The following is a 27,674-nucleotide window of genomic DNA, read 5'->3' as shown; positions in this document are numbered from 1 at the left end:
AAAAACAAAAAAACTGTTTAAACACAAAACAGGAGGGTGGCTGGCTGGTTGAGGAGTTAGGGGAGACGATGGCCAGACAGGGAGGGAGGTAGGGAGTGGCATTATTTATTTATTTTTAAAACACTGTACTGTGTGGTAAATATAGTAAAAAAAATAACACATTATACATTTCAAAACCCACTAAACTTTAGATATCATCATCATACAGTGATGCCCACTTGAGACAACAGTTATGCTGTGACCCTGCTATGTGGATTCAAAAATCACATCACTCTGTGCTCTATAAATAGATACAAGTATAATTTGTCAATTTAGAGTTAGGAAAAATGAAAAAAGGAAATACGGATGAGCTGTAGCTGGCAGCTAGCTCCTGGAGGAGGGATCAGGTGTTGAACCTGTGGGGCTTGGAGTGACTGGGTAACACAGGACACGTGCTCCTGTTCTTTTAACTGTTTTATTAGAGGAGGAGGAGAATCAACACTCTCTACAGACTTAAAGGCTGCAACAAGTCCTAGATGCTCTTTGCAGACATCCCCATTCCCTGTCTCCACAGGACACAGCCAGGAGGTAATGTTACAACAGATAGAAAGAGGTACCAGGCACACTGTCTGCAGGCATTCTAGACACCATCCCCTCCCCCTCCCCCTTTTTCTGTGATGCTTGAGTTCAACCCCCCCCCCCCCCCCCCCCAGCCCAGAGCTTTCCCTTTGGGCCACGACTCAAGCCTTCCTTCCACATTTTGAGAGAACAATCCACATTCAAGAACCGTTTTTTCATGTGGCTTAAACCCCTTGAGGGAATCCTGACAGGACACAGCACCCCGAGAAATCAAGGAACTCAAACACTGCAAGCTCCACAATGTTAAGGCAACATTCCTCTTTGTGGGCCTGGGGGAGTACACAACAGCCTGAAGAGGTACCTGCATTTTGTTATCAGAGGCCATCAAGTCCCAGAACTGGGCCCATGGCCTCTAAGAGCCTGGCTGGCTCTCTCTGAACACCACTGGGCAGAGGCCAACTTCTGGGCTCAGGAGGCAGCAGTGTGGAAATGTGGTTTGCATGAAAGGGATAAGTGGGCGCAAAACGGCTGCTGAGTCCACCCTCTCTTTTGGATTATGCTGAGTGATGCCCTTCCAACAAGAAATGCTCAGACCACACCTGAGAGAATGATGAATGAACACGTGGGGTATTTCCTGGTATGGGGTGGGACAGGAAGTGATGGTGCGTGCTGGCAATGCGCCTGGGAGTCTGCAGGCAACCCTTTGGAATCCTCACTCCCAGTGAGCAGCCCAGGCTGGGTGTTGTGTTACTTGAGGGAATATGTGCTTGAGAGCACTGCGGAGTAGAGGAAGCTAGTGAGATCCTATCTCACTGGCAGCTAAGGGGTGCTGCAGCCACAGTAGATGTTCTTCTGAGGCAGTGTGTGGGAGCTTCAGGATGTGGAACTAGAGTCACAAGCACTACCCTGTTTAAGCAATGACCACGGTGGCCTCCAAGTGGTGTGTGTGTGTGTGTGTGTGTGTGTGTGTGTGTGTGTGTGTGTGTGTATGATGTCGGGGGCTGGGGTGGGGATGGGGGGAGAAGGATGTGCATACACATCATGTGGGTGAGAGAACATGGGGCTGGAGGGAAAGATGCATAAAGACCTCCGAGGAGAAGAAATATTCTTTTTTTTTGAACTGACTCTGTCTGCTAGTCCCTTTCTCATTTGGGAAGCAGGTTGGATATTAACATTAAAATGATTGTAAGTGACAACACAGCACCAGATGATCTGCCACCAGCAATTCTCCTTTTGCCAGAATCACCAATATCCTCTTCCTGCTGGCCCAGGGCAGTGCTGTCCATGTGTCTGCTCTCATGTTCCCCACAGAGTGGCTCGCTTTCAGCTTGGAGCCTCTCCCTTGTCCCCCTCCTGGCCAGGCCGCTGCTTACAGGTGAGCATGAGCAGCAGCAGCAGCGGCAGGTGCCACAGGCTGCAGAAGAACAGTTTCCTTGAGCTCTTGCGGTCTGCGTCCACGTAGAAGCGCAAGCCGAGGTAGGAAATGTACAGGTTGATGGGGAGGGAGATGACAGGGAAGACCCACGTGGTGATGTCCAAGACAGGGGCAGCAGTCGACAGAGCAATCAGGGCCAGGCAGTGGCGCAGTGCCACCCGCCGGCAGAGGGCTGGGTGGGTGACGGACATCATGCAGTAGCCTCCTCGGGAGTAGTCTTCGCGGAGGCCCCAGCTCAGGGCATTGAAGTGGGGGAACTGCCAGGAGTACAGGATGCCTCCCAGAAGAAGCGCTCCTGTGAGGAGGTGTGGGGAGAAGAGGAGACAGTTAGGTGCCAGCAGACAACTCCTAAGCAGGGCTCTCTTAGCCTCAAAGTGAACTTGGGAGGCCTGTGCTCAGGTGACCAGCAATCTGTCTCAGTCCTTCTTGTGCTTTCTATTGTGGTGGTAAACACCATGACCAAAGACAACATTAGGAAGAGTTTGTTTCTGCTTACAACTCTCAGGTTAGAGGTTGCAGCAGAACACAAGGAGGAACCTGGAGGTGGGAACTGAGAGACCATGGAGGAACAAACACTTAGTGCTTAGAAGTTGCTTTCCATGGCTTGCTCAACCTGCTTTCTTATATGACCCTGGACCACCTGACCAGGGGTGGTACTGCACCCAAAGGGCTGGGCCTTACCACAGTAATTAATAAATAATAATAACAACAGCAACAACAACAGCAACAATAATAATGTCCCAACAGTACTGTCTACAGTCCAGGCATTTTCTCAGTTGTGGTTCCTCCTTCCAGATTATTCTAGCATGCCTAGTAGTACCGTTCCCACAGGAGGGCTTCCCAAGGGAGAGGCTTGTTGGAGATAATGAGAGAGACACTTTCTAGTTCATTAAGAGTCCTGGTACCCGTTTCAGTGACAAACACAGGACACTTATCTTAATTAACATGGAGTCCTTGGGGATTGGAAGGCAGGCAGGGAAGGCTGGAACAGTGGAAGGAGCAAGTGGTGGTGACCGAGACTTCGTGTTTTGATGGGAAAATACAACTAACTCTGCGACTGTCAGGTGGTGGAGTTTCTCAGGGCACAGGATAGTCTTAAGACTCCCCCGAGATTCACATTTGGGGAAGCCCTAGTAGACTCTCTTGGACCCTCAGGCCTTGGGCTGAGTATGGTATACAGTAATGACAGCCATAGTATGGTGTGGGTTTATAACAAGGGCAGAAGTGTCTTGTCAAGAAGAACTCATTGTGGCAACAGAACCAGGGCATGGGTGAGGGGAGACAGGAGGGCCCAGGGGAGGGATGGAAGGCTCAGAGCTCTAGGTGGGTTTTATTCTAGAAATGACCAAGGAAGAACAAACTTAAAATGGTTAACATGACAGCAATGGGGACTCTTTGTCCAGCTCTGCTCTTCACTGTCCCCTCAGCCTCTGGTGTGCCAACTGCAGTGCAGTAGTCTGTGTTGTGCAACTCAAAGTTTTGGCTGTGCTTCTACTTAGAACAAGAGAGCTCCGACAGAAGCTGTTGTTTTTGAGAGAAAGCTGGTATGGGTTTGGCTCATGTCACAAATGAAATCGCTTTAGGATCCACAGCTTAACGGACTGCAGTCAGAAAACCACCCACAGCTCTGCCGATGTGCTTCAACTGCTTCTGCTCACGAAAGAGAAGGAAAACAAACCACGTTCTTCATCAAGATAAGGTGAGTCCGGGCAGGAAGGCCTGAGTCAGCTCGGGCTGCGGTGGGGCCTACCTTCTTGGTGGGACGAACAAAGTGCTCTGCACACCCTCAGCCTCACTCCTCCAAGAAGCTCGTTTTTATTGGGCCCGCCTGTCTTCCCTGACAGCAGATACCAACTGCCTGCCAGAGGACAAGGTCTGTTTCGGGAGGCAGGCGGAGGGTGGGGGGGCGTTAATGTTTCTCTCCTGGGCTCTGGCCAGGAAAGGAGACAACACAAATGGAGTTATAGTCTGTGGGGAGTAATGCCTTAGGGACAGACAGGTCTTGCAGCCATAGAGAGAAGGCACCTCACTTGGCCTGGGGAATGAGGGATGGCCCCTGCAAGAAGCACATTACAGGGTGAGCTGCCACCTACTCATTCATCAAGTCTTTGTTCTCTTCCTTTCTTTCCTTTCCTTTTAGAGACTGCATCCCATTCTCAGGCCAGTTTGGGCTGGAATTCTCTATGTAGCCCAGGGTGGCCTCAGACTTACAATCTTCCTGCCTTAGACTCCTGAGTGCCAGGATTACACTACATGACACTACACCCAGCTTCTGCTTCTTTTAAATAAGTGTTCTCATTTTCTTAGACCCACCTGAGAGAAACACCAGCTTTCTTCTCCTTTAATCACAGTAGCAATCTACGGAACAGCTGTGCATCTGTGGAGTGGCTCTCAGGACAGTGACTTTCTGAGGCGGTTCTGCTCAGTGATGGCTACACCAAATCACACGCAGCACCCAGCACAACAATCCCCTTGTTTATGTGAGACAGAGAAGGGCTTCCACAGTGCATGTGTGAACAGCAGAGAGAATGCTGGCCCCACCAGAGTCCTGCTCTCACCGCTGTCTTCCTAGTGACACTTGGGGGAGATTTTTCAGTTCTCTTCAAAACTATTTATTATGACTACAAGAAACATGTTGGGGGGGGGGGGCTCCCTCATTTCCACCTCTGCCCAATTCCAGAAGTGCTTTTCTATCACTACTGACAAAACAAAGGAAGCTCAGCGATTCAGCCACACAGTGCCTTCCCAGAAGGGTGAGGACCCTAAAGTAGGAACACTAACCCTGGGCAAGTACTCTCACCAAGATAATTCCTTTGGGGATGACTGGTGGCTACCTACTACCCTCCCTGAAGCCCATCCACTGGCACTCAGCATCCACACATGGCCTTAGTAAGGATGAAAACCCCACTGCAGTGATAGCTAGGGCTGGGTTTGGTCCAGCAGGCTCCTCTCTAAATGTGGCCCATGAAGCTCATCTGCTCCACGGCTGGTCACACTTGTGCTTCTGTGCCAGAGCTGCAGCAGGGCCACAGGCCTTAAAGCTTTTTTTTTTTTTTTTTTTTTTTTTTTAGGACTAACATGTGTGGTCAGCCTCAGTGCAATAGACTCAATAGACTTCTATGGAGAGACAGATAAAGGGAGCAAGAAGTGGGCCAGTTTATCAACCACACAGGAGAGACAAAAGGCCACATCACAAGTCCTCTGGAAACAGGAACACCAGCGGGCATTTCCAACTTGTAGAATTCTTTGCAAGGGACTTGGGAATAATGAGGAGAATGTGTGGCAGGCACCTGGGGTTCACTTTACCTTGGGGTGCTTTTTCTACCTTCCATCACAGACTCTAGAGAAGCTGCATTTGAAGGATAAGAAGTACAAAGCTCTGACCCTTCTCTAATCACCTCCCTAGAAGTCCGAGGCCTCCACAAATTCTTTCCAGAAGTCAAATTCCCCTTGGTTCACATCAAAGTCCTTATCCTCATCTTCCAATGTTACTTGGCATCACTAGTGCTAATCCTAAGGCATTCTGCACTAGGCACTGTGTGTAGCTGAGGCTGTCCAGCCAAAGCCTGCCCTATCACCTCACCCAGGAGGCACTGCCTTGGCACCCTTGAAGCTAGAACCAGTTCCAGCCAGCAGTGAGATATACAAGAACTGAACAAACGCAGCTTGTCTGCAATGACACTATGAGCAGAACACTTACAGCCACTTTCTTTCAGACCTTTTCTGTTCTGATGTCAGACACTGGGTAAAACATAGGGTTCTAAATATCCTTTGCTAATAAAGTCAGACTTTTTTTTTTTTTTTTTTTTTTTTTGTCTTTGAATTACAAAGATAGGGTTTATTGATGATTGTGGTGGTATGGACCTCTAATCCCAGCACTCAAGAGAGAGGCAGGCAGACCTCTGGAAGGTCAAGGCCAGCTTGGTCTGTACAGTGAGACTCTGTCCTGTCCCACCCTCACCAACCCCACAAAAGAAGGAAAAAGAGATGCTGTTTATCTTAGTTAAGTCCTGCTCCAGGCCAGTTAAGGTAACATCTCAGGAACAGACACTATTGAGTCTGTCTGAGTCAAGTGGAGGCAGGATTTTAAAGAAATCTTTTCAAATGCTTGGGTTTGACAGTGCCGGGTATTTAGTAAGCCTTTCATAAATATTTGTGGAATAAATGAGTGAAGGAATCCCCTCTGGCTCTCTCCTCTCATCTGGGACTCCAGAGGTAAATAACTAAAAAAAAAAAAAGCGGTTAGGGTTTGCAGTTTACCAGCCTAGGTTAAAACAACCCACTCTTTTTTTTTTTTTTTGTTACTAAAACCATCCATCTGCCAAGTGTCACCCCCTGATAAGAGCCCATTTCTGAATCCTCATTTGTAACTCAATGCTGGCTGACATAATTAATGTTTACCACACAGCACCTGAATTACAACCAGACTAACAATCAACTCTAAAATACTCTTACCATCTTTACCATGAAGGAGGCTCAAAGAAGACTCGTTAAAACAAGGGGTTTCTCTAGATTTAAGAAATGACAACACAGAATCCCAGCATCTCCAAGAAACGAGGTGATGCAGGGAGGTGGCTTTGGGTGGAGGAGGGAAAGGGGAAGGGAGCAAGCCTCAGATAAACAGTCTCTGGAGATAAACACTGCTGAGAGGCCTAATGTGTATGGCTCCAGGCCGCTTACTGAGGGCTGGAATGTCAGCTGCCAGCCACTTATCTCACTAGGCCCCCAAGGGACTTCTTCACTGGGGTTCCAGCAGGTCACTTCTGCCATTGCCATTACTGCTCCCCAAACCAAGTGCTCTTGAGACTGCAGGTTAGCTGGTCAGCAGCCAGAGACTGCCTTCCCGAGTTCTGTCTACCCACAGAGCATGTTAATGTTTTCTGCTTTAAAAAATTAATAAAATAAAGGCAGGAGATTGGGTAGGTGGGAGGAAAAGGACACGTCTGAAGCCCAGGAAAGTGGGCACAGGTAAAATCTCATCATAATGTCTTTACAAAGACAGAAGGGCTTTGTAAAAGGCAGGCACCCACCCCCCCACCCCCACCCCGAGCACACAGAAGCAGTTGGCTTCAGCACCCTGACTGCCTTGATATGACAGCCACAAACAAAGCCTTTGGCTGTATGGCTGGGAGAGAGCTGAGTGGTTTCCAGTCCTCCATGCAGCTATAAAATAGCAAGTATCAAGAACAACTGACATTTGTTTAGCTTTCACGATTCTCGCCTGCTAATGTGCTTAATCCTCTTCATCACCCCCAAATCCCACCTCACTTGTCCTGTGATGGACAACAGCCCAGCCCAGGCAGATCTGAAGCTGCCAGGGCCTTCCCAACCACAGCACCCCCAACACAAATTCTTCTCCACCATTGGAAACAAAGGGGAGGGGGGATCAAAGTAGTTGTGAAAAAAGACTCAGAATCCCATGGGATATATTCCCTCCATGGTTTTTGTCCTTGCAGGAGAGTGGAGGCCAGGGAAACACTTCATTGCCCAGCAGCCTGTGAAGGGCATCATCCAGCCCTGTGGCTAGTACAGACACTACAAACAAATCCATGCCAACAAGGGACGGAGAGTGCTTCTGGACAGTCCTAGCCCTTTGTCCGTGGGTTAACGTGACGCAAAGGCTCCTCAAGCCCACTGTCTTCTTTATACACTCCTCTCACAGGCCTTACACTTCTCATGCTGGCGAGCAGCTTCCTCTCCAGTCCTGACCTCTAGCTACTGAGCCCAAGGAACTTTCTGCAGAGGGAGACATGGTCAGGGCTACTAAAATTTTGGTGCTGGTTTATGTGGGAACTGGTTTCTAGGGTAGGGAGTAGGGGACAAAGGAATGGAGAGTATTCAGTCAATCTGCCTCCCTTCAAACAGCCTCTGCCTACCCCCAACTTGTTGGAGTTAACAAGTTGCTCCTTCAAAGGGTGATCAGACTGATGCTTCACTAAAATACTGACCAGGGAGGATGAAGGGCAGGCCCAGGATAGGTAGTCTGGTAAGAAAGAAGAGCAGCAGAAGGTGTGGCAGGTGAGAGAAGGCACGTGGGGCCGAGACAACAGTGAAGGCAGGCTTTGCAAACTCACAGGAGAACCTGCTGCATACCCCTATGTAAACAACCCCAGCACTCCAGACTTTGCTGGTGCAATCACCCATGGGTCTTTACCATCTTTTACTACACTACCAATTCCTCTGCAGGTGTCACTACAAGCCTGGTCTTGGCCTACACAGCATCATCTCTCTGGCTCTCAACTAATAGGCTCACTTTCCTTCAAGAGTTACCTGGCCTCTAAGTCTTGTGGGATTCATCTGGGGAGGTGTGGGGAGCCCATGCCCACAGAAGACCCTAAGCTAAGGTTTAGTAATGTCTGTCTGCCTCTCCTAGAAGCTCAGACATTGTTTTCATGAGGTCAGGGGTGAGTTTTAGTCAGTTTTGTATCTCTCAAAACCAAGCAATAGTAGGGGCTTTAACATGTGCACAGTTAAGTGACTATGGGCATTAGTTTGTTAAGATGGTAACCTGTCAGTGCCCGGTCTGAGCTGAGCAGCTGAGTGAGCAGCCTTCCAGCTGCTCCTGCTTCCTTAATTCAATACCTACTTGACCTCCAGATTCCCCGTCCTGCTGTCATGTTCCGTTCAGTAGGCGTTCCAAAGACTGCTACTACTTCGGACTTCTCTAAAGTCACTACTCATGAGGCTCAACAGTTCAATGGTCATGAGATACTACAGAAGAAAGACTTTGCCCTTTTTTTTCCTCTCAAAAAAGCTCTTTCCATCCATGACTTCCACATGGACCCTGGTGGTCACCAACCTCTGTAGACAGTACACATGATACTGTCCATACTTTGAACAAACATCACTCCACTCTCTAGGCGTGTCTGAGGTACCCTAAGGCTGGGTCTCTTTAGAATTCTGACTTTGTGAACCTGAGGAGTGTGGTCCTGGACCAGGGGCACTAGCAACACCTGGGAACGTACTGACATGACATTCATAGACACTGCCAGAGCCACATAAGAGCCTAGTAGCACTCTGGGAAAAATGGATGGGGCTTTGAGCCTATGAATCAATGCTTTGCTTTAGCAAAACAGGGACATGTCCATACTGTAACCACTGTAAAAGGGCACACATATCAAGAAACGAATATAGGTCAGAAAGAGTCTTTGCTTGTAGGCGGTGCTTTCTGAATGAACTTTCTATGGATAGAAACTTGATGTGACAAACACTGATGATAAATAAAAGGTATATCACAGCTCACAATTCAGACTATAGTTAGTCTGTCCAGTCACTTTGCATCTTGAGCAGGCAGTACACTAGGGCAGCAGGCATGTGGCAGAGAGGCTGCTCACTGAGGCCCTGGCCCCTACAAGGATGTGTCCCAATGACCTATTTTTATCTAACCCTGCTCCATTTTCAAAGGTTTTACGCTGTGTTGTTAGTATGACACCTATGAACCAAATGAGGCTCTGGGCACCTGAACAATGGCTAGTGGGAATGAGGAAATTTACATTTGTTTGACTTAAAAATTAAATAGCTATCCATGGTTAGTAGTTACCATCCTAAACAGGGCAGTTCTATAAGATGACTAAATTGTATTAAATTCCATTCAACTTAGGTCCTAAAATGCCAGCAATAAGTCCTTGTATTGGAACACATTCTCTTAGATTTTGTTCTTTGTAAATGGAGACAGCTACGCATGGATTTGTTCATTCTCACTTTGGCCTTGTTGGATGAACACCATGAACCTTCTTACACAGGGCTGGCACTATCTTTTGTGTACCTCCTCCCCAAGGGTTCTGTATGTGATACATCTTTTTTCTTTTTGAGAGTGTTTACTAAGGTTCGTTTCAAGTCTGTACTCTTCCTTCCCTAGCCCAGTGAGCTGGAGGGTTAGAAAATTCCAAGACACAGAACATAAGTCGATGTCGAGGGCCAACAAGGAAACACCTCCTGGTGGCTTCAGAAATCTTCTGTTTCATACAGGTTCTGTTCAAACTGATAATGGATGTCATTTTCCAGACAACTGGGTACTACTCTTCATCTGCTAACAAGGCCCCTTTGCCACCTGCCTCTTACACTTCTGTATACAATTAAAATTGGGATTACAGAAAGTGGGGACTTTTATGAATTTCATCTCACAATGAATTTTCTGGGAATTATCACAATGACATTTCTGGGAATATAAGAAGAGAGTCTGTACTAGACTGCCTTCACCTATGCTGTTGTTACCTCTTCCTAAGTGGGCCCACCTCATTGAGGAAACGGAGTGCTAACAATACGGAACCTAGGCAGCCACTCTCTTTCTTTCATGGCCTCTACCTCAATGTTCAGGAACTTACTGTGAGGAGTCAGAGTTTAGGGGTGCACAATGGTTGAGGTGGTGGTGGGGTGATGAGTGAAGTCAAGGTGAGTGTACTGTCCTAGTTTGCTTTCTGATGCTCTGATGAACTTTATAATCAAACCCAACTTGGGGAGGAAAAGGCTTACTTCATCTTATACTTCCAGGTAAGAGCCCATCACTGACGGAAGTCAGGCACGTGGGAGCCTGGAGTCAGGAACTGCAGCAGAGGCCACAGAGGAATACTTACTGGCTTGCTCTCCAAGGCCTTCTCAGCCTACTTTCTTATAAAATCCAGACTACCAGCCCAGGCGTGGCAGTCATATTGAGCTGGACCCTCCCACAACATTAATCAATAAAATGTCCACAGAGTTGCCTACAGGCAATTTGATGGAGGCTTTTTTTTTTTTTTTTTTTTTTTTTTTTTTTTTTTTTTTTTCAGTTGAGGTTCCCTGTCCCAGATGACTGGAGTGCCTGTGCAAGGCCACTTAACCAGCACAGGCATCAAGTGGAATACTGGTCGGGGTGGGAGGGCTGGTGCCATATATGAAAGGCTCTCTGCTTGAACTGGTAAAGCAGAGTGAAAACTCAGATTCTATCCCATCCAGGAATGCCAAATGAACACTTCCCCTTGTCCCCCAGGAGAGACTTCACTAGAAGTTCTGCTAAAGCTTGGGGGTAGGGGAGTGTGAATTGCAGTCTTCAAAACAACAGCCAGGGAACAATGACCTATTGGTTTGCACACTGAATATCCTGCCCTTTCCTCACTGTGCCAGCTCACACCTTAAGGAAGAACTTGGAGCAGCAGCAGCAGCAGCAGCAGCAGAGGCGGCTACTGCAAGCTGAGCCACACCACAGTCCAGAACACTTCACAGACTAATGTGACTCCACAAAGGATGGGCTGGAAACCTATGTCTAGGGAGCCCCATAGGCCATTCGCACACATAGACCAACAGTGGTTACACAAGGGCTTGTGACTGTGAGTCTGATCTCAAGTTGACTATTATGTTTGTTGGCATGCCTTCTAGGCTCCGCCCAAAAGTTACCTAGCAACAGCCATGCAGGCCTGGCTTGCTATGAAAGGGGCTGTTTGGCCTCTCCCCTTTCTCTCTGACTCTCTTCTCTTTCTGACACCTTTCTCCCTCTCCCCTTCCCACCTCTCTCCATGTGTTCCTGGCCAGCCTTTTTGCCCCCCCCCCACCTCTCTCTGTCTGTCTCTCTCTGTGCCCCCTCTCTTTCTCTGCCTCTTCTCCCTTCTCAAATGGCTGGTACCTGGTGGGTGTTGATGCCTCAGCATGAGCCCACTGAGTCAACCCCTCCCACCAGACCATACTGTGCTCTACAAAACATATCCTTGGGTCTACAAAACACATCTTGGTTTTATTTCACTGTCTTTTTTTTTAGTTGTTTTTCTTCCAGTATGCACTGACAGTCTGGGGCCCTTACTGGATACAGGGTTCTTTAAGATTAAAAAAAATATATTTATTTAGTATGTGTATGTGCACACTTGGAGGTAAAAGAACAATTTGCTCAAGCTGGTTCTCTCCTTCTACCATGTGGGTCCCAGGGATGGAACTCAGGTCACTAGGCTTGGTGGCAAATGCCTTTATCTGATAGCCTAGCTGCTGGTTAAACTTTGAATGTCCCAGCTTCTATAACTGTACAAAATAAATTTCTTTCTCATATTAGTTACCTACAGTGACAACCCCTGTCCTCAGAACCACTCTACAAGGAGAGATTATTATGAGCTCCAAGTGGCAGGTCAGGAGACTGTCAGAAGGGGCCAAGCTCGGGTCTCAGGTCAGCAGCAAACAGGGGCTCAGATCTTGCTCTGAAGCCCTTTGCTGCTGCTGCCTCCCACATGGATGAGGCTCGAGCTTAGTTTATCACAGAGCAAAGGAGCACATAAGCTTTAGAATGCTGTATTTGTATATTCATTAAAACCCACCACTTACAGGATATTAAAACCATTCGAGGAGACGATCATGGCAAAGGTGTAATGGCATTTGTGCGTCAGCCAAATCAGAATGTATGAGCTTTTATGAAGTTTCAGAAGTGTGGCTCATAGGGTAACGGTGTGTGGCCACTGCCTTTTGATCCCTCATGTGAAAAATATGTACTTACAGATATTGCAGGAAACCTCACCACTTCCTTCCTACGTGTCGGTCAAAACACCAATTACTTGACTAATCAGACTGTGAAGCTTCCCTCACAGATGGTAAAATGAGCTATTTTCACCCCACAAATCCAGCTGTGATATACCACCAAGAACTGTAGACTCATCGGATGGTTCTACTGTAGACAGCATGAACGATTTAAGCCAATCATGTAAAACTAAACGAGGAGCTAATGAAGATAATCTGCCCTCTCACAGGGAAAATGAGCCTGTTTCAGGGAAGGAAGGCGGCTTGTCAGCTAGGTGACAAGGCTTTAACAGGACACCGGAGTTCCCAATGGACTGGGCCTTCCCAAACAAGTCAGCTGGTCCTCCTGTTCTGATTTTATCACTCTTTTTAGGGCCTTTCTTTCCTTTATTTGCAGTCAGAGGTGGAGACAGCATTGCCTCCTGTTTTCTCTTAGGCCTTCCCCAGGTCTCCCATGCTACGATGACACGGGGCTGCTTCAGCTCAGGACTGCCCCATCAACACATTTGCCATAAGAGTCAATTACCCCAAGCCCTACGGAGCCTTTGGTTGGCAGGTGCTGGGTTCACTTGGAAGACTCAGGAAGCTCTCACAACTGACAACCCTGTCTGCTGAGAAGCCACTGTTGCTCCAGGAGACACTCACCAGCATCAAGGCTTCCAGTGGCAGCCGTCCAGCCCATGACAGGAGGAATGGCTCCCACCACGGCTCCAACCCAGGTATTGATGACGCTGATCCTCTTCAGTGGTGTGTAACAACAGGTATACAGGAAAATGTTGAAGACCCCTAAGGCCCCTGTGAGTGGGTTCACTCCCCAGGTCAGAAGGGCCACTCCTGGCACAGCACAACAGGTGGCAAAAGACACGGCTAGCAATGGGCTGGAAGAGAGCAGAGGACATAGTGAACACATTCCACTTAGTTCTGGCCTGCAGCTCAAAGCGCACACTGACATGGAGCCAGCATCTTCACATCCACGGAGGATGATGGGACCTTCCTCCCAGGTGTGGGGAATCTTCCTGAGGCTGTAAAGAAGCTCAGGTGGGAGGTGGAGTCCCTTGCACTCCTTTCCATTTGCAGGTCCCTTTGACTCATCTCTTCTAGGGCTGACAGGTGAAGGCTTAGACAGGGCTACTTTTCAGGGCTCTAACTTGCTAAATAAGCAAACAATAATGCAAGTTCTGGACAAAAACAGGATCCTGTCCGGAAGCCATTCTACTCATTTGCTTGCATTTTAAAGTGTCACCAAAGCAGAGACAACAAACATCAATGTCTACCCTAGAGAATCTGCATGATACATCACCAGTAAATTACAGGCTTAAGGCCCTTCAATCCTGTTACAAGAATCAACACTGGGGGCTGGGTCACACTGCCAATGATGTAACTTGGTTTGTGGATATGACTGTCAACAAGAGGTCACAGAGGGCTATGTATGTAAAAAGAACACTTTACAATGTGAAAGACTTTTTGAGTCTAAATAAGTGTGACTTCCTGGTTCCTGTTTATATCCACATTTATTTTTTCTTAGGGAATAAATGCAGGTTACTTAAGCCTGTGCTTTCTTTGCAAAAGCCACAGTTCACCTCCCAAGAAAATCATGTTTGCAGTGTTCCGGTGCCCACTCAATTATAAGTTCCACAAAATACTTCATGAGAAGTTCTAGTCATCTGTTAGCAGCTTCTAATGGGTTTTAGTTCTAATGATGTCAGTTCTGCAGGGCGGGGGGCAATCTCTTGAGGTAACACACCCCTCTTTCATCAGGGCTGTGGTGTGCTTTCTCTACTGAGAGGTGCGAGGTGCTCTGGATTGTGAGTTGGGCTCCCTAAGGATTAACTTAAAGGATGAGGCTGAGTTAGAATCAGCCTCCTCCAGCTTCAAAGGAGCATGAGCTGAGAAGCAGGAGGGCCCAGCAGCTCTTGTCATGTGATACTAGATCCACTGTGCTGGGGCACTAGAAAAAATTCCACTCTGACTCTCATTGGCCCTCTTTCTACCCAGGGGCTGTGGTCTGCCCTGCCTGGAAGGTGGAATAGAGAAGAATGGGAGTTCTGAGGAAAGAGAGAACACACTGGGACATGTGGCCATCACAAGGTGACAAGATGACCATGGCTACCACTAAGACCTGAGTGCATCTGCACCCACCTGTCCCTGGCCCCTCTTTAGAACCCACAGCCAATGAATTATGATGGATTCAGGCACCCTCAGTCATTTCTTCTATCTTGTGTCTCCATCACTTCCACCCTGACAATTCTTTCTGTGACCTCTTGTTTCTGCTCCTGCTGGGAAAGGCCCTGAAAACATGCTGGTCAAATCATTGCAAGAGCACCTGGCTGGAGTTGAGCTCGAGCCTGCTTCTTGTGTGGCCCTGAACTAACTGCTCACCTTTCTGGAGCCCTGGTTTTACTCCAGTTCCCAACAGTGTGGACAGCAGAGACAAACACTGGGATTAATGCCCCCTTTGCTGGTTAATGGAGATTTCCACTAGCTCCTCTCAGGGACCGAGGCTTGCATCATCTTTCCCTGCCCACCAGGTGCTAGTCAGGTGGCAGGTAATAAAGTGGACTGCTTGCTACCCCAGCCACCCCCCCCCCTCTCTCTCTCTCTCTCTCTTGCTCTCTCTCTTTCTTGCTCTCTCTCTCTCTCTTTCTCTCTGTGTGTTTCCTCACATCCCCAGATGGCCTCTCTCCCTCTCTGTCCTTCTCTGTATCCTGCTTTCTTTCTCTACTTCTACTCCTTTTCCAGGCCCCCATTCCATTCCCACACAAAAAATCTTTATACTAAGTCTGTCACATGGTGTGATTCCACCAGGTACTCTCTTACCCCCCCCCGCCCCCCGACCACCCCACTGCATTATATCGCATTGTATTTCATAACACCCCTCCTCTGGGTTCAGGGAAACAGGCTGTCCTTGTTCTCACAGACACACTCTGCATCTCTCTGCCTTTACTCACTTTCCTTCCCAATCTCTTTCATTGGTTTAGTATTTATTTATTTTTGTGTGTGAATGTTTGCCTACATGGCATGTTCACCATGTGTGTATGCCTCTGGTGCTTGAAGAGGCCAGAGGGTCAGATCTTCTGGGACTGGAGATGGCTGTGAACTACCATTTGGGTGCTAGGAACTGAACCAGGGTCTTCAGCAAAAGCACTGAGTGCTCTTAAGTGCTGAGTCATCTTTCCAGCTCCGCTCTTCACTTCTCTGTTGTCTCCCATGTCGCGCACTCCCTCACTTCACACATCCTACCTGCCGAGGAGCTCCTGCTCTGAAGTTCTAGATGGAGTGTGGTTCTGAGTTGGACATACACCTTTGCCCTCTCCCTTCTGCAATTTCTCACTTGCATTTACTCCATATTTCTTTCCTGAAACAGATTTCTTGCAGGCTGTCACCAACACTGACTGACTTGGAACCATAGGATTTCCTAGCATAGTATGCAATGAAAATCTCCAGATGAAAGATCAGGAAGCTGCATAGGTGCTATCTCACCATGCCCAGAAGAGAGAAGTAGCTAAACACCAGTGTAAATATTCTCTTGTTCTTTCAATAAGGTAGCCCCCAGTTTATGAGAACAGGTCTTCCCATACATGGGGCTCCAAAGGCTAGTTTTATTTTGGGTGGGAAAAAAATGTAGTTCATAAACATATTTATTTTTCCTGAATTGGCCCTTTTTTTTTGTTTTTATTTATTTAATTTTTTTTGTTTTTCCTTTAAAAAAAAAAAAAAGAAAGAAAGAAAAAAGAAAGAAGACGAGGGTTGTTCCCGTTGCCAAGGGCCAGGGAAGCAGTTGGGGCCAGGACATTAATGCTATGAAAAGCCCTTTCAGAAAAGCACACATGAATTTAATTTATTGAGATAGGCAATTTGGGTGGAAGTTTAGTTTTTGACCTGTGTTGGAAACACAAAAAATCATGAGGCTTGACTTTAGCATTTAAATCAATATGCTCAGGGGCATGAATGAAAACCAAATAGGCTGATGGGGTGTGCAAACAAGAATGAAGATATTACCCAGCATGCCCTGAGAAGGTCAAAACCAGGAGGGAGCACCCCAAATGGCAAACTTCAGAGCATCAACAGGCTAACTTTCCTGTTCTATTTCATTTTTGCCAAGATTCTTATTATAAATGTAATATACATTTCAAGTCACAAAATTTGCAACTATAAAAATAAAAAATAAAAAAATCTGAATTATTCAGAGACAGATATGGTGTATATCTCTCTGACCTTTTCCTGTGCTACAGTTACTTTAAAAGTAAATACACTTCCAGAATCTACATTAACACTGTAGATAGGGCACTGAAAGTAAAATCAAACTAAACCAAAAATTGCCAACAGGATAGATGCAAAACAGTATCATGTCTCCAAAACAACCACAGCATCCCCTTCCCAGAAAACAAATAAACAAACAATTTTAAAAATCAACAAAGTAAATTTGAGAGAGTATAGTATCTCTTAATTTTTCTGGTGCGAAATAGACTCAACATAAGTAAAGTAACTTGGCAGGTAGGCCGAGGCTTGGGTTTATAGACTGGTTCATTAGTTGAATCCAGAGTTTTACAACTGGCCTTGGGACACACTGGTGGAATACTCCCGCAGATCTTCTCATTTCCTGGGTCAGCATTGCTGGGATTAAAGGCCTGTACTGCCCTAGCTGACTGGAAGTGAACATTTAAACTGACACCCAAAAACAGATGAGAGGGAGAAGGGCAAAGTGGCAGAGAAGGACCTGTGTGGTGGCTAAGTGGGTAAGGGCTGTCTCCTAAGCCTCTTGACCTGACTTTAACCCCAGCTTTCTGGGTTGAAGGAAAGAAACAACTCTTGAAAATTGTTCTCTGATTTCACACGTGCCGTCAGTCACTCACACATACAAGCATGCAAGTATGCATACACCACTACATAAATAAATGTAATCTAGAAATTAAAAACCAATTATCCAATGTGATATTCAGTGCTAAAGGAAGCCAGTGAGCTCTGAAACTGTGGAGGAAGAAGCAGGCAAGGACAGTGCTTCCAGGAAGAGAATATAACAAGTGGCGACTGGGCTGTGTTTTAAAGTCCAATTTACCCGGACAGTGACAATACCATGGCAATATTAAGGCTGTGGAAGTTTGGCATTTTCAGCTGTGTTGTGGGGATAGGCCCAGCAAGGCCACAGGCAGTGAGCTAAGTGCGTGTCACTGAGTGGGAACCCAACCCCGATCTTGGCAGTTGCAATGGCTAGCTATTTTTCATTTGGGAAAAGTGCTCCTTTCTCATCTTGTTAAACAGAACAACAGACAGAAGGCAGCAACCCTTGTGACTTTAGGCCAGCCACTCTGTACACCTTCCCTGATCATACCACTTAGCTCTGCTCAGAGAGCTCATCTGCACCTCTTCCTAGAAGTGTCTCCAACATGAAGACACATAGCTGACCCAGGATGTGGAACCACTTTCTCTGTAACTTTGCTCTGCATCAAGAACTCTCTCCTTTAAGCCTCCCTACTATTGTTTTACTCTTCATATCCTTGAATTCTATAGCAGTTCACATCCACGTAGGGCACCCTATCTGGCTGCCAGGAGTACCCGCTGAAGAAAGGCTCTGCAGAGCTCCTTGGGTTTCCTTGTGCCCAGAGCCAGGGGGTAGGATTCTACATCCACCCACCACACAGTAGTTCTGGGTGTGGCCCCTTGACTAGCAACAATAGTATTACTTGGGAACCATGTAGGACCCCAAACAGGCTTGCTACAGGTCACAAACTATGCCATCCCACTGCCAACACAATGCTGGCACTCACATGGTAAAAGTACACTTTCTGGGTCCACAGGAGCCACTTGCACACTGTGGCTGGCCAGGCCAAGTCACCCACTTTGAGTGCCTATCAATCACTTTGTGTGCCTTCTGACCTGTTCCAGCGGAAAGAACATGGACCTAGCAGCAGTAGTTGCTGGTGGAGAAACAGTGTGCCCCTTGACTTCCCTGACTCACTTTAGAGTGATTGACTTAGTCATACAGCCTCAAGTGTGTGTGTGTACCATTAAAAGTATCATAACTCTGGGTCTGGGGAGCCCTGAGCTTCATTTACTGCCTTGGCTCTATCTAGTGCCTGCTGAATACTCTTATAACAAAATTATTTTACAGTCTTTTAATTTTATTATTCTTATTATCTGTTTTCCTGACTAACCACATTGACGGAGATGCAGGTACTTTGAGTCTAGTTCATGCCCTGATGTTTAACCTCTTATGGTCCTTGTTTCCTCAACAAAAAAACGTGGTGGGTGTGTTAGGGCTCTTTCAGTGTTGTTACTGGAGCTTAGCTCAACTCAGTTATGTCAAAAGCATCAACAGCAAGAGTCCAGGAAAGGAGAAGGTCTGCCATGCCCAGCTGGGCTGCCTGTGCAGAGTTCTTACTCTGGAGCATCAGGTACGTGGGGAACTTCATGGGCTGTCTTAAGGAACACTGTGCCGCTAGCCACACAGGGCCTTCAGTTGTTTGTTTGTTCAGTCATTCATCCATATTTCTCACTGCCTGGACCCTCAATCTCTCCACTACTTGTCGACAGAGCAGACAGAAAAATAGGGACATTTTATTTAGAAAGGAAGATAGACAGTACACACACAGTTACAGACAAAAGTCCCATGGGCCATCACTGTAAAATCAGCTGCAGGAGAAAGCACACACATGAGACAGCATTATTTCAACAGAGAGGACCCTGTGAGCAGAGGTGGCTATAGGAAGGGGTTTTGAAAACGCAGAGTGATTCTTTCCCTGGTATATTTTGAAGCCTACAGACTTAAGAATGTGTGTGTGTGTGTGTGTGTGTGTGTGTGTGTGTGTGTGTATGCATGCATGCATGCATGTATGTATTTGTAGTTACAACTTGTATAAAAATTTAATTTTGTTCTATCAAATAACAAAAGATGAACTAGCAAAAGACAAAACCTGACTAAGCTTCAAAAACTGTTGGTGTTCCCAGCCCTCTACCACAGCAGCTGTGACAGTGTCCACCCAGTAGGGTCAGAGACACTAGGGGCTCTGAATGGTTCTGGCTGGAATGCATTTGTATGGGAAATATCAGAAATGAATATAAAGTGGGTATGACAATAAGTGCCCAAATATCAGTAATGCAGTCACTAACTGCAGTAATGCAGTCACTAACTGCAAGTGATTTGAGAGTGTTAATATATGTACAGCAGGGTGGGTGCATGGGAGACCTGAGAGTGCTTCTTTATACTCATCCACTCATGCAAATAGGTTCACGGTTCATGATGAAGGCTGATGAGTTACTTCAAAACTCATGTGCAAGCTGAATTACATTTTAAATTACGAATCTCTCTGCTGCCTTTCTTGCCCAAGGCTACCACAGAAGAGGAACTGACAGACAAGAGTGGGGGTTGATCCATACATTACCATGGGTCACACCTGCCCCTAACATGGTACATTGCTTTGTTTTCTAAATACTAGTCTTGATGTAAATGTACTGAAGGAGAATTTTCTATAGATATTGGAAAAAGGAGAAATGCAAGATTTAATTTGTCTACTCATTGCACTTAATAAATGTAATTTAAATTACTTGACTTTTAAATAACTTCCTGAGGAAACTGGGCCATTCTGTGTAAGCACTGTGTTGGGGGTCCAGGAAGCACTACATTAAATCATGCTTTATATTATGAATGGCTCCACAGGTAATTTTGGTCTATACAAAAATTAATCTCATACTTCTTGGCCATTCTTCCTGAATAAACGACTTTTAAATTACAAAATAAAATTTCCTTTCTTCAAAAACAAAAGAAAAGCTTAAACCTTCATCAAATCAGCCAATTTAACTTTGATTTCCTGTGTAAATCCCACAGTTGGGCTTTGAAATGAGTTTTTGGGGAATGGTCTCTGTTCTGAGAATGTCTCCATAGACTCTTATTAGGTAGCTTGTGTAAGTCTCAAGCTATGATATCATAAAGCAGCAGAACACTGGTATAATTTCACAACTTAAGGAAAATGAAGGCATATATCTTATTTTAAAAGACTAAGTTTTAAACCACATTTAAGAGGAATGCAAGAAATGTAACAAACAGCAAATATTTTTATTTATTATTGGTTATACTAAGGTATAACATTATACTAGGGTATAATGTGTCATATGAAAAAACTTTTTTGAAAGAAGAAAACAGTACATCTGCTAATACTAAAGGAGTTTTTGAAAACCAACCAGAAGACTCTTACTAATGCAGGATGAAGATACGAGGTGTCTGCTCTTTGAAGGTCAGGCTGTAAGTGAGCATAAGAAGTCCGTGAGCGCTGCCCTAGGCTGAGCTCCATGGAGAGCTGATGAAGACTCTGTGTTCTGGCTATGTGGTACCACACAGCTATACCTTCCCTGTTGTGGATCAGAGACATGGCAAGGCTGTCCACTGGTGCAGGATGACTGTGTACTAATGGTGACCAGTGTGCGCTAAAACTACCAAGCACAGCTTCCTCCTCCATAACTGTACCCCACAGACCTTAAGAAGCTCCTCCTGTGCTGGGCTGTATGAGTGTAGCCCACTAGACCCCAGCCTTCCCCTATGCATCTGTCTCTATCTGTTCTTCACTTCCTTGTCACCGCAGTCAGGTTTCTAGGACCAGATCTGTAGGATATGGCAGACTTCTGGGCTAACCTTTTCAGACAGGAAGAAGCAGTCAGTGAGCCCTCAAGGGTGCCACATTAACTCATTTAAATTACACAGAAAAGAGGTTTGTATAAAGACTGGACTTTCTGGTGTGTGTTTGTGTGTGTTGAGGGTGATTCCAATGTTGTCTTAGTTACTGTTCTATTGCTGTGAAGAGATGCAATGATCAAAACAACTTGTAAAAGGGAGCATTTACTGGGGGCTTGTTTATAGTTGCTGAGGCTGAGTCCATGACCGTCATGGCAGGAAGTGTGGCAGCAGGCTGGCAGGCATGGCCCTGGAGCAGTAGCTGAGAGCTTATATCTAATCCACAATCACAAGGCAGGAAGTGAGACAGGGCCTGATGTATGAGCTTTTGAAACCTCAAAGCCCATCCCCAGTTGCACACCCCCACCCCCCAACAAGGCCACACCTCCTAATCTGTTGTAAATCATCTAACAATGGGGAACAAAACATTCAAATGTATGAACGTAGTATGGGGGCCATTCTTATTCAAACCACCACAGATACTTTAATCCATCTATGAAAATCAGTTTCCTGAGCAGAAGTATATATAATCTCTGAATCTTCTTAAGCCACTAGGCAGGGCTACCCACTAAACACCTGTTCTCACCTTCTAACAGCCTGTGCCTACTGCACAGGAGACCCTTTTCTTTTTTCTACTTTCTAACTCTCGCTTTAGCTTTTAATTTATAGAACTTTATTCACTTATCCAAAATAGAGCTAGTGGATTTTGGAGTCTTTGCAAGATTTTCGTAGCTTTAATAAACAACTTAGAAAGTGAAGGCAGGACATCTACCCTCACAAGTTTAGAGATGATGAGACCTGTGTGTGCTCCAACTGGTATGTGAAGCCCGGAGACAGGTACATTTCCCTGCCCCTCTTCCGGTGCAATCTGCTTGTTTAATCTGGAACAGTGTTTACAAATGCAGACACAGCAGGAAGCAGCCTGCCAACAAGCTGGAGGCCCATGGTTTTACTTGAAAGAAAGGGCGTGGCCCAGGCTGCACAGACAAGTGGGGATGCATCACCTTGGTCTAGGATTGTAGGGTTTGATGTGAGGTTCTTCTATTTTTAAATGCTGGCGGCTAAGGCAAGCACAGCAGGCCTGTACAGTCTGGACTTGCTCTGTGGTCTCTCCACTGTTTGTTCTCTTGGGTCTAGGTAGGAGATCAAGCACCTGCTAACTTTAAGAATGCTGCCTGCCATGCTTCAGATCATCTCGTGGACAGACAAGAGTGAATGAAGGTTTAGGCCGGTGTACAAATGCCTCCCTTACAGCCTGCATGAAGCCCTGGCCCATCCCCAGCACGCCCAGAAGACAAAAGCAATGGCATAACATTTCCAAGAACATTTCCCCCTCACCTTCATCTTCCAGCAGGAGAAGAACCTTGATATTTGTTCTGGGGCTCTTGCCTTTCTCTTCCTGAACCCCATCACCAGTGGGAGGGGGGGCCTCCATGTCTGTTCTGGGGTTCTTGCAGCCCTTCGTGGTCTTTGTGTGAATTGAGTCCTCCATCCTGCCTGCACATCTCCCAGGTCATACTTTAGTGTAGTTAGTCTGCAACGTTCAACTTGATGTTCTCTGTGCCAGGAGTGCTGCCCAACAAACTCTTACAGACCACAGGACAGACAAGCTCTAAGCCTACGCTCACACTCAGCAGCCGGGACAGCATTTGTACAGTCTGGTCTTGAGAAGAGGAACATCAGCCTATGTGTATCTTGGCTATTGTTAAACAAACAACACAAACAAAAAGAAAAATAGAACAAGTTCCTAAGATATAACAACTGTCTTTTCAAGTGAATATTTATTAGACTATTGAGATATCTAGAAGCTATTATGTAGGGACATGGGACCTGAAGAACCCATCATGAATAGAGTACTTCAGTCAGGCATGCTTTCCCTTTTCTCCTGACTACCAGGGAGACTGTGGCTTTCAGAGACAGAGACTCCCAGTGTACTCATCCTTGGCAATGACTCAGCACGAGGACTTGTACAAAGACTTTTTGCTGACTTCTCAACTCTATGGTTTATGATACTGAACGATCTTATGCCAGAACAATCTTCTCTACATTAACACCTCTGCAACTAAGTTGAGATCAAATTTGTTTTTCCTGCTGCTTCAAATCACTGGTTAACGTTACAGAAAGAAATTTCTATACTTACCAAATGTTTATGTTCTTATTACATTAGCAGTATACACACACTGAGAGACTAATCATAACAAGCCTTCGAAGCTGTGCAGGCCTGTGCCTGGTTGGGTCCGAGTCCACTAGACCAGCGGGGCTGGTGGTGACTAATACAGCTCCCCTGTAGCCCACACAATGTTTACATTTGCTTAAGTGCTTACTGGTAAAACCTTCAGTAAATTTGAAAAATGTCTTCTGTAAGTCCCTGTAATACTTAAGCTAAACCCTGCTCTTTAAGTTAGTAATGCCAACTAAACAATCCATTCATTTCATTCTAAAACTCAGTCTTTATCATTCATTTTAAAGACAGGTATGGCTGACCTGATTCCAAGGGTTTCCATTTATCCTCCCCAAATCACCTCCTGCTCAGCTCTTATCAGGCAATCTCTTCTGCTCACAGCCCACACCTAAGCTTACGCATTATGGATCACCCTCATCTGATCCATTAACTTGGAAAAACTAATGTTGACATCTATTATTTCTGTGTCAGCATCACCAAGCTGGAAAATGGAAAATTCAAGAGCAATGTAATCAAACTACAGATGCCTTCCAAAATAACAGGAAGAAAGGTTTAGTCCAGCAGCTCTGGTCAGGAGGCATGCAATGTCCACTCTGTCCTTTTCTGTGTCCTCTGCAACTACCCAGAGACCTTCATTCACGCCAATTTATTAATTTCACTTAACTTTGGGGCTGCCCAGCCCTGTATGGGAAGGCTTCTGCACATCTAATTTTCCTGTCCATTTTATAAAGCTTTCACCATGACACAAACAAAATGCACAATGTTGTTACCATCACAGGTAAATCAATAGTTTTGATGAGTTGAATTAAAAGTGAGAATCCTAAAACATTTAGAAGAAATAATAGGCCTTGAGAATATTAAAATATGAATTTAACTGAACATACCAACAGGGGTAGGTATCACTGAACTACCTTACTTATATAAGGCACACTGGAAATTTAAACTGGAATACCTCAAGTTTGATGAAGATAGTAGGTTATAGGTGATTATAGCTTTCTGCACTCTCAAAAAACAAGGAAAACAGAAAGTTTCAACTCTGACAGAACAATGAAACAATGCTGAGGAAGACCTGCCAGATGGGGAGAAGAGGAGAGTGTGGAGGAGGAGAAGGAGGGGAGAGGAAGGGAGGAGAGCGAAGGAGAGGGGAAAAGAGGGAGGGGTAAAGAGAGGAAGAGAGGGGAGGAAAAGGGAGGGGAGGGGAGGAAAGGAGTGGAAAGGAGAGGGGGAGGGGAGGAGAGGAGAGGAGGGGGTAGGCAGCACAGGGGAGGGGAGGGGAGGAGAAGAGAGAAACGGGAGAGGGGAGGGGAGGGGAGGAGAGGGGAAGACAGGTTTTTGCATCTGAAGCAAAACAAATGCAGTTATTACTATGTTTAAGAATCCTCTCCGGGATTGAGTATAAAGAATAAAGCACAGACAGTATTTGATATAAGTATGTGCTGAGGCAGGAGAGGTGGATTATAGCCTAAGAGTCATCCTGTGGACCCAGGTTGGAGATGAACATCAGCTAAAGTCAGGCATAAGCTGTCTAGGCACAGCAGCCTCTGTCTCCTGCCATCTCTAACGTTTAACTGCAAGTTTGCTTTTTTTTTTTTTTTTTTTTTGCCCTGGGGATCTGGGTCAGGGGTGAACTAGCAGCTCACACTTGAGCTATCAAGTTTTTTCTCTTAAAGCTTTGGACTTGAGAGAACTAAACTGAAGTCTGAGGGCTAAAGCTGAGATGGTCACTTTGGGGATGTGTGAATCGAAGTGAGAGAGGGATACAGGTTAGCATTAGAGAGCACAATGCAGTGCAATGCAGAGAGAAGCAGAGGTGGCCAGGAGACTGGAGGTTAGCTGCAAGCAGTGCGTGCTAAAGGGGATATACTCTCCAAAGAGGACAAACAGAAGAGCCACTGTACACAGCCAGCAGGTGTCTGTCTAGGAGGGAAGACGCCCTGTCTAAGTGTTAAGCCAGAAGGGATCCCAGGGGTGGCATAGCTGGAAAGTCCTGGGAGAGGCTTCTGGGTGAGTCTGGGTGGAATGACCTGCTCTCAGCAGAGCTGGGCAGAGCCTGGAAGACTAGTCAATGCTCCCAACAACTCCCCAAGAGCTCCTAGGCGCCACAGCTCTAATGTGCTGTACACACCTGCTTGTTCTTATCCTTAGAGTAACTAAAGTAAATCTTGGGAAAAAAAAAATACTGGGATTACTCATGTCAAACCATTATTCCAAGCATCTTTGGACTGCTAAATCCATTTTATCTAATTAGGAATAATATACAGGGAGATGGGGGCCTCAACAGGGTGGGACAGTTCATCAACACTGGACAGTTGTGTAACATAAAGGGTCGGAAGAAAAGATCTAGTGAAAATATGCAAACAACAGGATAGCAGAGCCCCAGAAACCTCAGAAGCTAACCACCTTTTAACTTTGTACATGACAGACCCCTCTTGCCAATAGGAGTGGTCAGTCTGAAGCCAGGGATCACATGCTCCCAGGAGAACAGCAGCGGTGCTTTGGCTCCAATAGGGCTATGCTCTTGGAGATGACAGCAAGGTTAAGACAGCTCCATTACCAACCCCCTGGAGCACTTCTCTGCAGACTTGCTTCCAGGCAGATACGAGAGCTCTTTAGCCAAGAGCACTGTGGCTCCAGAAGACTTCGAGTGCATCTGGGCCCTTCCTGAGTGATAGGCTCACTGTCACATGGTGGCTCCCATACCACTAAAGAGCCTAATAAATCATTCCGCCACAAAGGCCCCAGAGTTGAAGGAAAAAGCAGGAAGCCACAGGCTCAAGTGTTTCCATAGGAAAGACACTGGTAACTAGAAGCTGTAAAGATGTTTCCATTAACTACCTGTGCTGTTGTAAGGCACCACTGGTCCAGGATACCCACTCAAATGGCAGAGAACCATGTCTCTGTATGTTTTAGGATGAGTCCGGGCACCTATCTTAACACAAGGACACCATTTCTTTCACTAGTGCAGAAAATGGAAGCAGTGTTTTTCAAATGGGGTAAGATTAACAACTGTTTGCTTGTTTGTTTTAATTCTTTTTAAATTGTGACAACAGAACAACTAAGGAAGAGGCTTTTCTGGTGCCAGGAAACACAGGGTCAGGCATATATATGCTGAGTACAGACTGAGTGCCAACTGAGCGACAGCTGCGACTAGTATTTTTTGTTTTGTGATTACTCTGTGTTTTACAGTTCAGTCAATGCATAGTCTGGGCTGCCTTCGAGTTTGTGACCCTCCCTCTTAGCCTCAGAACTACTGGGATCATAGGAATGGACCACCAAGCTGGACAGCAACTGATGTTTTACACAGGCTACTGGCAAGTAATTAAAACTGAGGACTGAGGTACTGACCTCTGTACTTGTCTTGGGAAGGTGAGAAAAAAAAATAATTTTGTAAGTTTGTTCTCATTAGACTGTATTTTAGCTCTATTCTACTCTTCGGCTCTAATAAAAATGAAGAAAATTTCTATGTTTAAAATATAAAGAGTATATTTTCATTATTTAAAAAAAGTGAATTAACTTACTATTCCTTAGTTATCAACTACAACCAGCATCACCCCCACCACACACACACACACACACACACACACACACACACACACACACACACACACACCCTGTAAACAAGATGTACAAAAGGCAGCAATTATAAGAACAGGCAAGCAGCACCGGGCTGCAAAGGCTGTCTCAGGCTGGATACATTTTAATTTTGAAACATGTGGAGCCCAGCCCCACAATGTATTCAGTTTATGTAGGTCAGCCCTAAGGGGAAACGTGTTAGACTCTAAATTATCCTTCACAGTCCGCTGAAGTCATAAAGGACATGTGGGGTTATGTCCATACATGTCTAGGGGACAGTGGCTATGCTCGTTCAAGTCGGAGAAGGGCCTAGTGATGATGCAGGGGGATGAAAGCTAAGGCTGCAGTGACTTAGCACTCAAAGCATTTGGCCAGCAGGAGGCCTGTGGCTGGGAAGGCTGCCTGTGTCAGGTAGGTCCGGCTCCAAGGGCTAAAGAATTGTTCATTTAGTGGTGGTGGTCGGAGGACTAGGCTCCATACTAGTTCCACAAGTTCTCAACGATTACATTCTAAGCTTTCTTGGCTCCTCCGCCTTATGAATTACCTGAGACCTGTAAGACTTGACAAAGGTAGATGCAGGGCCATGGCAGAGAAAAGCAACTGTTCCTTGGTGAACAAGGGTTGTAGAAGGAGAAAAAAGAAGCAGGCAAAAAGTCATGGGGGTGAGGCAGGGAGGTAGGATGGGCAGAGTCCATCTGTGGGGGACAGGCAGTCCATACAGCAGACACAGGCTTGGAAAGCAGCCACTAAGCCACCCTCTCATCAGCTTGGTTAGAGACACAGGGGGACTTCAGACT

At 46.1% G+C, this 27,674-nt stretch overlaps 1 protein-coding gene across 1 annotated transcript in view; it reads right to left on the bottom strand.

Moving 5' to 3' along the window:
• Positions 1-438: 438 nt before the first annotated feature.
• The window catches only part of Cox10 (cytochrome c oxidase assembly factor heme A:farnesyltransferase COX10), a 109,477-nt gene continuing 82,241 nt past the window's right edge, over positions 439-27,674 (bottom strand). The window contains exons 6-7 of the mRNA XM_034507377.2: positions 13,106-13,338; positions 439-2,288 (exon numbers count right to left, since the gene is read on the bottom strand). Of these exons, the coding sequence (XP_034363268.1) occupies positions 1,882-2,288; positions 13,106-13,338 (640 nt within the window). The 3' untranslated portion in view covers positions 439-1,881. The remainder of the gene's footprint in view (positions 2,289-13,105; positions 13,339-27,674) is intronic.

This window comes from Arvicanthis niloticus, chromosome 6, assembly GCF_011762505.2.
Source record: "Arvicanthis niloticus isolate mArvNil1 chromosome 6, mArvNil1.pat.X, whole genome shotgun sequence".
Classification (NCBI taxonomy): domain Eukaryota; kingdom Metazoa; phylum Chordata; class Mammalia; order Rodentia; family Muridae; genus Arvicanthis; species Arvicanthis niloticus.
This window is presented reverse-complemented; position numbering and strand designations above follow the sequence as displayed.